Here is a 15371-nt window from a genome sequence, read left to right as displayed (position 1 = left end):
TGTACAAATATAAATTTAACACCATTTCAAAACTTTAAAAAGTTATTATTTTAGCAATATTAATATTATAGTTGTGCACATTTTCCAGAATTTAAACAATTTCGTAAAAATACTTTTTGCCTAATTTCAAACAATAGTTTGAATTTCAGTGCAACAAAGTAAACTGTTTTTCTTTGTTTCAGCATATATTTGATTGTGCGATTTCTTTTTCCATTTCGAAACTAAACAACTATCTCACTTTCAGTGCATGTCACAAAGTGCATGTACACAAACAGAACAGAAATAAGACAATTAAAATAACTTGGTTTTAATGCCAGAAAAAAACTATGAGGAATCAAGGACGTAAAGATATATATATCTAAATTTCTCTGAAGTCAAAAATAAATAATATTCACCATAAATCTGTGATTAGTTACAAATAATAATCAGTCAAGATAATTAATTTACTCTATTGATCTATTATTATTAATAATTATTGGGTACCATTGATACTGAGTTATTAATAAATGACTAATTACTGTAACATATGCATGATAAACCTTCTATGTCACCACTTATTAAAATCTCTCATTATAGATGATTTAACATAATTAATATTAAAAAATGCAATTCGGCAGAACATAAACAAATTTACCAATGACCATCATGCTCAATAATGGCATAACATTTGTTACAATCTTAGAGCTAAGGAAAACGCTATAAAAATCAAATTTGTTTAAATGTAAATTTCTATTACAGATTATCAAATATTAACCTCTAAATTCTACTAAAAATATGTATTATTTTAAAATAAAATTAAGATCATATTTGGATTTATTTAACTGCACTTGATAATAAAAGAGTTATCCTCATACCACCAATATTTACTTTCCCTTTCCAATCAAAAATTACATATCTCCTATTTAATTATTTAAAAATTTATGGAATAATTTTTCCCAGTTCATATGAATGATTATGAGTGTGATATTAATTATTAAGTTAGCAATTGTATTCAGTTTTTATATGATCTTTCAGATGTATTTTTACTTTAATTCATTGTATTAGTTTCACAAACTATAAGACTCCATGTAGAAATTTAATTTAATTTTTTAAAAATACTAAAATAATACATCTCTCTTTTCCATTAACATACATTGAGAATAATAAATTGGCAATTAGAGACATTGTTTTGTCTTTATTAAAATAATATTTTAAAAGCTTATAATACATGGAGCAAGTTTTTCTTGCATATTTACAATTTGCAATAATTTACCACATCTTAATGTAGTCTACTTTGGTATATATTTCACAACTTTGAGTTCGTGGGTCAACCAGATGGCCAATGACAACAAGGCAAGAGCACCAGACTGATGGCTCGCAGCCAATGGTTTTGGTACTTGATACAACAGAGTGAAGATTCCCAGACTTACCTAATAAAAAATTCCAAACATAAGAATTTCAAAAATAACGAATCTCTTAATATATGCAACTGAACAGATGTTGCATGAATTATTTGAGTTTATTTCAAATCAAAATTCCATTTTGAAACTGTATGTCATTATTTTGGACTTTATAATTCTGAGATCAGGTTGCAAAACAATAGTACTCAGAATCTGAAATGGAGCCTAAATAATTCAAAAGAAAAATTATCATTCACTTCAGATTTTAAGATTGATTTATAGATTTAATAAAACATTTGCAAAGTTTGCAATATTCATGATTTTAGCTCTGATGAAAACGTTTTTGAGTTACAAATATTTCTGAAAATCAGGCTCAATTTCCAATTCACAATTTGCTTTCTGTTCCAAATTTTATTTTATTTACTTATCACCGTGAATGTCATTTCCTTTAATTTTAAGAAATTTTCCTAATGATGTATATAACATGCAACATAACTAACTAACTGTGTTTAACTAACAGAATGGAATACTTACTTGCATAAGGCCCATTGCAAACAAGCAGTTTATTGCTAATCTAGTTCTAGGAGGCAAATGCAACTTCCGTGAATATAGCCATAAGCCAGACACAGCACAAAACACAGTTTCACCCTAAACAAAGAAAGAAAACTACTTTAACACTTACTGTTGTCTTTTACATTAACAAAACCAGCAAATATAAAATTTATTTAAAACTAAATCATATGTAATGTTAAAATCATTTTTTACTGAAACCAACAAAGTAAAATTTTTATCTTACATATTTATATGACTTGACAAGTCAATATTCTTCAAATTGAAATTTCAATTTCATTAAAGAAATTTAATTTGAAAGCATTACACCACAATTTTAGAAATCATTTAAATTAAGTAAGAACCAATGGAATCTATGCATCTTCCCCAATAAGAAACAAGTTTGTTCAACTTAGGAGAATAAATTTCTAATGGTCTGGAATCAATGAAAATTTTTATAACATTTTTGGTATTTCTTGTTTATGACTGCCATTTACTATTTTCAATCCTCTGAGAAAACTGTCAAAGTGTTTCAAGAAATAATGATCAATAGTCTGGTGTATAGGAAGAAATAGCATTTAATACCTAATTCGTTCAACTTCCACATCTATGTGATCAGGCATTGTTGTAAATAAGAATTCATCCAGAAATGTTTTCGACTAGATAATTTCTTATTTTTTAAAGTTCTAAAAAGTTCTAACAGAAAACTATAATAGAAAATTATAGTTACGGTTCTTTGATCAAAATATAACTATAATTTTCTTTTTTAAGTAACTTTCTGGTTCTGAAAATGTTTTGATAATTTTTTTTTGTCCAACCACTGCGCAGATCATCTCTTGCTGTACAAATTCCCTGTTTGAACACATATAACAACATGATACAAGGATGAATCAATTTAACCATTATGACATAAAGTTAAGATCACAGTCTTGAAAGTTATAAGGTTAAAAGAAATCTAAAGATATCTTTGTAACTCTAAGATTCTGATAAAGAATCGGAAAAGTGTTTTCTCTTATTTTCAAAACCAATAAAAGCAAAGATTACAATATGTTCCAACCAACTATATGCTATCCCGTCCTTATTAGTAAGAAATTTAGCTGCTATAAACGCAATGAAGCTTTAGGTTAAACAATTAATAATCATTAACAGGTAAGAAAAGACAAATAAAAAAATGATTGTTAAAATTCCTCAAATTTTTATCAAGTTATATTGGATTTAAATAGAATATAGTTAATTGGATTTAATATTGTATATAATTTTTAAGATCACATGATTATGAGGGAAAAAATTTCTTTGATAATTTCAAAGAGGGTATATTTCCTTAAAAATGCATTTAGGTAATCTATTGAAGGGACTCAAGAAACATAAATGCTATATCAATAAAAATTTAGTCTGAAAATTTCAAATACATTTAATTCAACTGGACCGGTCAAGGATCTACGTTGTAACATCAAAAAGTTTTCAGAAGTACTGTTAAATAAGAATTAGAGGAAAAGACTAATTACAATTTATCAAAATTACTGAGTCACTCAAAATAAAGTGCCCTTTCTTTTGTTTTGTGCATCTCTTATATTGTTTCAAATGTTTGATTCAAAATGAACTAAAGCCATTTCCTGGAACTAAAATAGTGAGTTCACAACAAATCTACAATTAATCTCCTTAAGTACAGTAAAAGTTTGCTTCCGCAGCATATTTTTTTATTTGATTATACTTCAAGAAAAAATGCACATGAGTAGTATTGAATTCGAACTGACTATATAGAAAAAACTAATCAATCTCTACCGAAAAAAAATTTCTTTTTAAGAAAAAGTTATTGCAAACATCAAGCTAACTATAAGTGTTTTGCCGTACATATCATATTAAAAAATGCAATTCTACCAATGGCACTTGATTGAACAAGAACTAGCAAGATACTTATTTAGATATATCTTCAACTCCTAACAAAGTAGTCAAATGATTATCTTATAACCTAAGAACAGAAATTAACTGAATGTCTATCTAATTTTCCTAATTTGATGAAAATCATTTTTATTAGCCAAAATTAGAAAATAAAAAAAAATTATTCAGTTCTTCAGTTCAATTCCTCATTCATATACAGTACTGCCATTAACTTCATTTTCTCTTAAATACCCTGAGATCTAAAGCTTAAAGCAAAAAAATTACTATATTTTATCAATAAATAATGCATAATTGGACTAAAGCATCCACAGAAACTTAAAAATGTATTATTAAAAAATAATAAAATTTTTTATAAGTATTAAAATTTAAAAACTGATGAAAATTCACTTCAAAATAAGCATATAACATACATTTGGACAAAATATATTCCATAATTTACGTAAAGAATAAAAAGCTATGATTAATGAAATAAAGCAATTCAAATGAGTAATACAGAAACAATGAAACTTATAAAATAACATTTAAGATATTCAAAACAAATATTCTTAAAATTGAGACATATTATAAAAGGTTTACAGATTTTAAACTCTGACATCGACATATAAAAAAAGAAATAAGTTTAGGAAGTCTAAACTACAAACCAGAATTCGATGATTAAATTGAGTTGTTGTAGGATTCTCAGTAACATTTCTCCATTTTGGAGACAAAGCATCAATATCCGATGGAATCCAGCGATCAGCCATTTTAGGCCAAGTATTATATACTAATCCTGCTTCAATTCCAGCTACAAATGCACCTATAAAAATTGTATATTTTAAGTATACAGATAAAATAACATGTCTTTTAAATGTAATGTATGCTATATGTGACATCATTTAATTACAAAACCAAACAATAAAATCCATTCACACAATGTTGTATATCAAGAATTAACTTTCAGACAATTACTTAAAAACATGAGGATAAAAATGATAATGAAAGACATTTATTCCTTTCCACAACTTCCTCTTCCCTCATTTTTAAATTGCTGTTACTGGGAAGGGCAAATTTTGAGAATTTTCTAGATTTTACAATGGGGAAAAAAGGCAATATTCCCAAAACCTACTGGCCTAATATGCAGGAATATATATATATATATATATTATTTTCAAGGGGAAAACATTAAGAATGTATGAGGTTGAATGTCACTGTTTTAACTGGAAGCCAGGCTCATCGTTTAAATTGGCAATGGTTAACTCTTTGTATTGGATCTGTTACAAACCATGCCATTTCAGTGCTAACAAAAAAAACAAAAAAAAGGTAAATTTAAATTAATATTACAACAGTTACACACAGTTTAAGATCATTTTTTTGAAAACAAATGACACTGATTATTAATTAGTTACTTGGAAGATCCATCACTCTCAAATTAGTACGGATGTGATCAAAGTGACAATTAGAAAATAAAAAAATAAAAAAAAATATCTTTATATTCTATCTAGAGTGCTTAATTTCAGATAACAATGCAATTATTTCAAAATATTTCATACTTCATGAACTTTAAAGAATATATTGAAACACCGATATTATTAACATACCCATGTTTCCCGTCTTTTTTCATTTTATTATTAGAATTTCAAAATTTAAAAAAATAATATTCCTTTATTTGTACCTGATATTTTGTTAGAAAATTATTAAAAGTACCTGATATTTTGTTATTTTTAAGAAAATGAGTTTATAAAGGGTTAAATCAAATATCAAATGTAGATTATATAAAACAAAACAATAAAAAATTATAGTACTAAATAAATTTCTGCATTCAAAAAGCAAAGGAAACTTACCACTAAATGCTGTAATGAAAATAAGTCCCTTGGTACCATGGGCAAATCTCCGGAATTTGAGAAGGCTTTTGGTTACCTCCATTTTTTCAGGAGGTAACAGGAGACTCAGTCCAGACCATAACATCAAGCTGTACAAAACAAATGCCATTCCCAAATGAGCAGCTAACCTATACTGGCTGACACGAGCCACGCCGTCTGGTTCTGGCTTTTCCTCAAGACCACTTTTAACCATGTACCAGCCAAGTAAGCCCTATCAATAAAAAAATAAGTTTGAAAACTTTACAAGTTAATTTCTTTGTGATTGTCTTTCCACTAAACAAAGACATAAACAAACCAATATTTTACAGATATAATTATGTATGGTATTTGCTTTAATCCCAATACTATTAAAAAATTTTTTTTTAACTTTCATTAAAATATTCCATTTTTATTGCTAAAATCCTCAACTAATACTAAAGGTTAAAATGATAAACATTCAATGCAATCTATAATATAAAACAGTATAATATTCTTGATAATAATTGTAATCAATGCTTTATATCAGAAGTTCCCACTTTTTTTTCTCGTGGACCACTTTCAAAGTTTTACTATCTTCGGTAGACCCCCTACTGCTACATTTCTACTGTATTCCCAAAACTCCTAAAAAATATCACCCTAAATTGGGGGTGTTAAGAAGAAAAGAAAAGTAGCACATTTTCTTGTGTCCTATTTATTAAAATAATACTTGTGGTTATACAAAATTACAAACATTTATTATTACAAACAATCAGCAGTTGACAAAAAATCAACAATGAACTCTGAAATGTAAATCAACAATAAAAAAAAGTCTCGACATGTGGTGTACACTTGTACTATTATCTATTGTTCTATTCAATTCGGTGTTTGAACAGAGTCTCAAATAATTTTGAGTACCTACCTAGTGAATGATGCTACCTGTCTATGTTGATAGGTAAATCCAAGCCAAAATTTTTGTTCTTTATTATGAAAACCAGAAAATTTTTCATGGACCCCCACTTACAACTTGTGAACCCCTGTTTTCTTTTCACGTCTACGTGGACCCCCATGTGGTCTCCTATGGACCCCTGGGGGTCCACCTGGACCACTTTGGGAACCTATGCTTTATATGCTCAGCAAAATCTTCAAAATCGAGTTTCAAATGTAAGAAAGAAATGGAAAATAATTTCTCATGGTTCATAATTTAAAATATTATTTCGCTATCATGTATTTTTTAAAATTTTACTACTAATGTAGAATTAATGATGTAGGAAATCTATTTAATTCCAACTATTCAAAAGAAATTTTCTTATGATAATAATAATTTTCTATACTGAAATCTACATATGACTGGATAAAAATTACAGCAAAGGAAAAATTGATTTTTAATAAAAGAAATATTTTGAGATGTAACACTATTTTATATCACATAATAACAAATTAAAGTAACATATTTTCCATGAACCATCTATCCAATGATAGCCGTCACAAAATACCCTCTCCCCTCCTCTATTATAATTCTTTACTAGACAATTGAAATTGCGCACAAAATCATACAATCCCAAAATTGTGCTATAAATTAAAAAAAAAAAAAAACTTTAAATAATAACAAAAAAATTTACTTTGAAATATTTTTTTAGAAAATAAGAATATATTAAATCATGGTGATTTCCTTTACTTCCTTTGGTTCTTTTGTTTGTAATCATATAATACAAATAAAAATATGTCAGAGCCTTTTGGATTTTGAAGCATGAGATGTAAAGGAATGTCTCAATAAATAAAATATCACTGATGAATGCTATTTTTTAATAAAAAAATAGCATAAAGCCCTTCATGGCAAAGAAATTATTTATTATTACTTGCATTAAGCAAATCAAAGCATGTAAAAAAGAAAATTCATGGATTCTGGGGTGTTTACTGTCAAAATACTATGAATGATAAAATATAAGACATATATAATTTCATGAAGGCATCTGTTATAACAATATTTTTTTTTAGTTCAAATAACTACAATTTATTATTATTTCTTTATTGCTTACGTTTTTTGAGCTTTCACAAATATAAGAAATAAATTTGATTAGTTTCAAACTTTTAGAACAGTTTCAGATCTGTGCATAAGGTAGCTAGATGCAGAGTTTCATCAACTCAGAGGATGCACACACAGTTGACAATTTAAACAACACTAGAAATATATGCCATGAAAACTTTATTTATCCTGATACTTTTCAGCAAGATCCTGATTTATCATGAATTGCTGATTAAGGAACCCTTATCTTATCTTGATAAAATAACTACATAATGAAAACTAATATTAATATATTCAACAACTAGTAAACAATGAAAAACTTTTGCACTTTGAACCTTCCCTTTTTATGACAAAAATTGAATTTGACTTTTACTGGGTGATTGAAATAAATCAATGAAGGTATACACAAAATAGCACATATAGTTTATGGATGTGGATGCATTTACAATGACTTTTTTTGTATATAATATTTAAATTCAGAATGCAATCATTATTTTTGGCAAATGATGCAATATCAGATTGAATACCTCTTGTAAAGGTTACATAGATTTGCTATTAAATACAGCAGCTGACAAGTATAAACTAATTCTCCCCAAGACATATTAATAGTTACTGAAAAGATAACATTTAATGGAGAACTATCTTCTGTGCATTTTTAAAAGCATAATTATGGTAGCTGGAAATAAATTAATTTGTAATATGACAACAGTGCTTCTAAAGTTCATCATTTGAGCAATGACAATACATTAATGGTGTTGCATGCTAAACATTTTTGTATCTTTGATTAAGCTCAGTTTAGCATCTAGATTTTTTTTAACAACATGACAATAACGTTTTGCTTCAAAATTGATCTTTATTTTGGCAAGACAGATAAGTTTAAAATATTTTTTAAATTCTAGAGGGTACAACTGAATGTTAGTTTGCATCAAAACAGAACTGTAATAAACTTTGCAACCTTCTTCTACAGCATTTGCACAATAAATTCATCAAATTTTTCACATTCTTTATTTTTAGGTATAATATGGTGATATTAATAAAGTCACTGACATAATAACAATCTTTTAATTTTGTTAAATTATAAACAAACAATGCATTTTAACATAAATTGATTTATTTTGTCAAAAGTCAGTAACAAATCATATCCATTGCAATCTTATCCATTGTTAAAAGTTTTGTATTAGCTAAGAAAATAATGTTAGCAAAAGAAATAATAAAACATACAAGATTGTGTAAGATAGGATATATTGTTCAGAAGAATTAATGTATACTATTAGAGATTAATTATATAATATTATATATAAAAATCTTTTATATTGTCTTCCACACTGTGTATTTATATAAAATTAAGAGTATATATATAAAAAATATATTACAGCACAATGAACAGTAAACAGTTTTAAGCAAACACTAATATCTTAATCTCTAATTTTGAACAGGTGTAAATTCAATCAAAATTAAATCTAAGTATGTTAACTCCATCAGTAAAAATATGTTTTCTAATATATATATTATGTCACCATTTTTTTTAGGAGTTCATATAAACTGATCTGAAAAAAATTTGCAGTGTTACAATTCAATGAATAAGTTCAATACTACACTTTACCTGGCCTAATATCAAGGCACCAAATATTGGAACTCTTTTCCTCATTAGACCAGATAACCACTTTTTCTTCCAAAAGTAAAGAGCAGGAAGAAGGAAGGCAGCTCCCACACACCTTCCCCACATTCGATGACCATACTCCATGTGCCAGATCCATTTGAATTCCTCCAGTGTCATATCAGGATTGTTCCTGAAAAATATTGATTATTACAAATACAATATTTAACAAGCAGAAAAAAAAATAACTATTTATTAAAAAATTCTAATTCCTAGTGAGATAAAAAGTGATATTATTGTTTTGATGAAAATAATTTAATCCAAACTTATTTTATTCATGAAAAAATTATTTAATTATTAACTGTACAAAATCTTTGCTAAAATTCTTCTTAAGTTCAGTAACTTAAAAGCAAAATCTGAAGTAATAACATAAAAAAAATTACAGTCTTGCATATTCAATCAGTTTTTAAAGGCTATGTGGTTTAACAAGTAAACAGAAGGAAAAAAACCCATTATTTCATATTAAGATTTAATGAAATGCCAAAAAGTAACTAAACAGATTATATATATATTACATATTTTTAATATCAAAATATTTTTGCATAAAATAATGATGAAATGTAACATTTGCTTGTTATCTGCAACTTTATTCTGAAACAAAATGAGAATATCAATAGCACAATACCAAATTTGATTCTTACACTTCGTAAAGAATTATATACAAATAACTTTTAAAAACTACTAAAGGCTTTTTTCAAAAATTTACAAATAAATTTTAAAGAATGATATAAATAAACACTGCAAGTAACAACTCAAAGGGAAATCTAAAAATTATTTAAAATTCCTATCATAATCACATTTAATATGAATGGCAATACTAATAAAATAATCTTTCTTATAAAATAATAGATATCATTTTCCCACTCATTAGTCTTTTACATATATAAAATTAACTATTCAATTAATAACCACAAAAGTTTCCATATGCTTCTTAATATTTTGAGAATAAATCTGAAAAAAAATCTATCAGTAGTTTGAATTTCAATAACGTCCAAACTATTTTAAAATATTCACTTCAATGCATATAGATTATATGGAATATAGGTTTGTTTCAATTAAGATATTTTGAAAAACAGCACGAAACTTACACAATTGGTATAGGATTAATGGAACTGATACTGGTACATTTGATAAAATAGGGAATTTATATCTTTGATAAAATATAATGTTTAAAGAATTCATAAATAAAGGAATAAATGTATTTCATTCATAAAATTTACAATCTAAGAAACTGAATGACAATTTTGAGCTTATTCTAATGACAAATTTGTCACAGGTGTAATATTAAATATATATTATAAATGTAATATTAAATATATATTATAAATGTAATATTAAATATATATTATAAGTGTAATATAAAATATATATTTTTTTCACCGATAATCAATTTATATTTAGCCATCAGCAGTTCATTTCAATATGACATGTTTAAAAAGTGCCCTTTAAAGTGAAAATGACAGGATATCTTATCAGCAAAGTGTAGAATGTACTCTAAAAAGAAAGCCACAATGAAAGCTACAATCTGAATTATTTTCCCTTTATAATCAGTTTCTTTTTCTAGTTATCTAATTGGCAACTACTTTGTGCAGTCCTTAAAATTTATCTTAATATTTACTTTCACATTGAAATAATAATATTTTTCATGGCAATTTATCTGAATATGAAACTTAGTTGAAATACAGGTCAAAATTCTCGGAGATGAACTTAAAAATTTTTATATCCCAGACAAAGAAAATGGTTTAATATTATTATGAAGCTTTAATGTAAGTTGTGTTGAATAATAAAACTTAAAAATTCATTGCCTTTTTCTGGATGATATAGATGTGTAAACACAATGAATAATTTTCATTAACAAATAATTGAGGAAAATTAAGAATGACCAATTCATTAATAAATTCACTTACTGTTGAAATTCTGGAAATTTTTTATATTTTTCAAACTCTGCAATCCATGCTTCTCGACCAATAGGAGGAAATTCCTTAAAAAGATGCCAATCAACCATTGACAAACCAGATTTTGTAAGCCTATAAAATAAAAGCTTAAGTTCAAAAATTGAAACAGTATAAAAAATTAAATTAATTTTCGATTGTGAAAGGAAATTACCTTGTAATTCCTCCTAACACAACTGAACCAACAACCATGCCACTACAACATAATAGCCATGTACCAACATATCGGGATGCTTTTGGAGATTCTGCTGCAACAAAAGTTTCAGCAACAGTCACAGTCTGTCTTGAAAGTTGCAGTGGCTTCTTTGAGTTCTATTTAAATAAATAAAACACTGATTGATTTAAAGGTCCAGGTGAATTTCCATATGTCAAATATTTCTAAGAATTTTTGGAGAAGAAAAACAATTTCTGTATATTATATAAAATTTCTAAATACCAAACAAAAATGAGTAGAATGAATAATAATTCAATGCTGATTATAAATGGATTTCCTCAACTTTCACAAAAAGAGAAGAATTTGATAATAACCAGTTATTATTATGACCAATACAGTCATATTGGATGACTACTTTAATTAAGATTAAACAAAAACAACAATAGTAATAAAGATTAATAACTGAAAATATTTTTTAAAAGAAAAAAAAACAATAAAAGCATTCCAAACTGTCTAATACGACTTAAGATTTATTCCAAGAGAACCTGCAGTAATTTTTATCACCTAAATTAAAAAATAATGCTATTTTGATTGCATTAAAAAATATTAGAAATTACTTTGTCCACAAAAATATACAAAAGAATTTTGTTCTTTTTATGCAAACAAACGTACATGTTTCACTACATAGTAAACAAATTACATGCATATTTATACATTTTTAAAAATAAATATCTTAGACAATTTAATTCCATTAAGTCTTTTATTAACTATGCATAGTTAGCAAAGAAAAGGTAAAAATCAACAATTTATGTGATCAAAATTCCAATGTATCAATTTTTTTCCCAAGAAATTCCAAATTTGATAAATAAAGGTTTGATGTAATTTGTTAACAGCTGGAAATCATTGAGAAAATGCAATAACGTTAAAAAAATTATAACGAGTTCAAATTATATACTAAAAAAACAAGGAATTATCTTTGCAATTCAATTAAAAAAATAGCTTTAATAATTTTATCTAAATACAGATAACCTTTTTACCAACCAAGGGTGCTTCTTCAAAAATTTTTAGCTTATTTCTTTACTTTAAACATTTGAAAAACATTAAATTAAAAAAAAAAACGTGTACCTTCAAAAGATGCATGATGAAGTTCTATTGCATGATAATAAAATATTTCATACATAAAAATGTTTATCTACTTTTAATTTTCTTACAAAGGAATGGGACAATTTAGGTCCTAAAATGGGATTCAAGGACTTGAAAATCCCAGAAACCTTCACAAGACTTGTGATGCAGCTTGTAATTTCTCATTTACACTGGGGATAGAAAACAGATTTATTAATCCAATTTCTCCAAATACCTTAAAAATAGGTATATCTGTTATAATAATAACATTATTCCAATATCAACACTCAGATCTAACACTTTTTAACAGAATTTTGATGGTTGTCATTCTCTTGGGGAGTGTGAGAACAAAGCTGGGTATTCACAATCTATTTTAAAAAATCTTACCTTCTTTTCAGTTTTCCAAAAGGAAAAAATCTGAAATTCATTGTCAAAATATGTATTTGTAATTATTCAGTTCTGACCAACAAACCAGACGCAAAAGCCTGCTAGAGGATGCAAGTTCAGCATAAAGCAAATCTGAAAGAGTTTACTCTCCCCCCAGTAGTAAATTATCCCACAAAGAAATTTTACATGAACTCTCTGTTGAAAATATTCAGCAGCTCAAATATACTAGTTTCCTAGTCTTAATAAAGAATGTCTTGGGAAATATAAAATAAATTTTTGAAAGTAGCAGCTGAATGCAACATTCAGACATTCCAAGAAAATGCAACACATTTTGATCAGGAAGAAAAAACTGGAAAGATAATAACATAGTTCTGTATGAGTTGTGAAATCAAGAAAATAGTATTTATCTTAATACAAAAGTTCCATTCAAAATAAATTCAGCTGTAACATTTTTTACAAATACATCTGCAATTTTAAAGAATTACTTTTTTGTTGAAGATTTTTTATCTTATTGTATTTTTAAATTTGTTTATTATTTTTAACCTATAATACTAATCCATAATAAGTTATATGAAATCTATTAAAAGCAACTTTAAAAAATCAACTTATTTAATTTAATTATAACACTCACACAAAACTAAAAGCAGCTGACCCAGAAATCTCAGATCTATCATGCTATTAGTTGACCAACCTTAGATGCAAAGAGAGACAATTTTATCTCACCTTTTTTAACGGAAATAATTGATTAGAAAATTGAAATTTTGATGACTAAATTTATCTTGAATATAATTATTGAATTTTAAAAATTTCTTTTGCAGAAAAAGTTTCATATACTTTTGGAAGTTTAATATATTCTCTCTATATATTTAATATAAACTCAAAATTTTGAGTTTTCTAAAAACTTCTAAAGTTTTAACGTTTTTCTAAAACGTAATGAAAGCTTTTAAAATTCTGGCATAATGGATCATATTAATTATATCAAATAAATACATAATAAATATGATATAATATTTATATTATATTTACTACAGGCAGAAAAATTTTTACTAAATGATTTATTAAATATGTTGATGTCAAATTCTTCTTACTATTTATTTTAAAAAGTTGTAAATTAAATCCAAAATAATATTTGAATTTAACTGTATCTTTAAACAAAAAGCAATTATTCCAAATAAAATATTTTAGAAAAAAATTTCTGCATTTATTTTATTATTCAAAGACGCATTATACATCACTGTGTAATGCAGAGATTCAAATTATTTTTTTTAAAGGAAAATTTTACCAGATGTATAAATATGCATAACACAAACAGTATAAGAATTTTCTTTTTTGAAGTTTCATTTTTACATTCAAATGTAGTCTCCCTAACCTAGAAATAAAATACTACCTTCCTGCTTTTGCTTATCTCAGGAGATTCCAGATCTGAATATATTAAAAATGTTAAACATAGTAATTTTTTTCGTGAGGTGGGGGCCTGGGATGTAGAAGAGCATAAACTGGGCATATATTTTATTGAAATAACAACAAATAAATAAAAGCTGAAAATTTTTTTATATTACCTTGAAAATTGCAGGATTTTTTAGTCCTTTTAACGATACAATGTTGCTAAAACCCTTCCGAGTTGACCAAGATACGAATGATCGTGTTAACATCTACATTCAGAATAAACGAAGAAAGATAAATGATAGGCAATATATAACTATTCATCAATTTCCATTTCGAAAATATTGTTTATATTTTTGATACATACAGAAGCTATGCAATTTTAAAAATTAAAAGACTTACATGATTTGGGCATGAAACTAAGCTTTTGACAGGACCAAGAAACACAGGAATGGTCATTTTTCCGCCACAAAACATACTTCGAAAGAGAAGAAAATTAAAACTTGATTAGAAACACTACATAAAAATGTAAATTTTAATCATTCGTTACTTATTAATTCGGAAATATTACTCGGAGTAATAAAACACCGGAATTGCATAAGCACCTTGCTCTGGATTTTCCAAATTCCCTGATTGTATAACCGAAACTACAACAAAGAATCTCTTCATTTCAGTTGACTAAAATGATAATGAAAAATCAATTTTTTTTAAATTATTGAATTAAATAGAATAAATTGTAAATAGATGGTTAAAATTTGATGTTTCTTTTTGAGGGACTTAATATAACTCACTTTTTTTTAATTATATACTTCAGTATTTCCAACATGATTTCTTTTAATTCATAATAATATATAATGTGGGTACAGCACAAATATTTCCAAGATAAAAAAAATGTAATAATTATTACGAATAGTATTAAATGAGTATTGTGTCAGCATTCAGTTCAATCCTCCGATACAATGATTATCTATAACGCCTTCGAAGCTTGTTTACCTTTTCATCTTCGCACTTTTCAACGCAATCATTCCAAACCCTTTATATGTTGATGT

The 15371-nt window shown here is 26.2% G+C and overlaps 1 protein-coding gene across 2 annotated transcripts; it reads right to left on the bottom strand.

Moving 5' to 3' along the window:
- Positions 1–1159: 1159 nt before the first annotated feature.
- LOC129965800 (cytochrome c oxidase assembly protein COX15 homolog) lies at positions 1160–15002 on the bottom strand. Of its 2 annotated transcripts, none has more exons than XM_056079997.1 (10): positions 14928–15002; positions 14725–14800; positions 14499–14591; positions 11431–11588; positions 11232–11351; positions 9271–9457; positions 5648–5897; positions 4469–4623; positions 1914–2027; positions 1160–1409 (listed from the first exon to the last, which is right to left on the bottom strand). In XM_056079997.1, the coding sequence occupies exons 2-10, from the start codon at positions 14797–14799 to the stop codon at positions 1269–1271; spliced, it is 1293 nt and encodes a 430-aa protein (XP_055935972.1). In that variant the 5' UTR covers position 14800; positions 14928–15002; the 3' UTR covers positions 1160–1268. The 2 variants fall into 2 exon arrangements, with proteins under 2 accessions (XP_055935972.1, XP_055935971.1); XM_056079996.1 differs by having other exon boundaries at positions 14894–15000.
- Positions 15003–15371: the final 369 nt, after the last annotated feature.

This window comes from Argiope bruennichi, chromosome 4 (genome assembly GCF_947563725.1).
Source record: "Argiope bruennichi chromosome 4, qqArgBrue1.1, whole genome shotgun sequence".
Lineage (NCBI taxonomy): Eukaryota > Metazoa > Arthropoda > Arachnida > Araneae > Araneidae > Argiope > Argiope bruennichi.
This window is presented reverse-complemented; position numbering and strand designations above follow the sequence as displayed.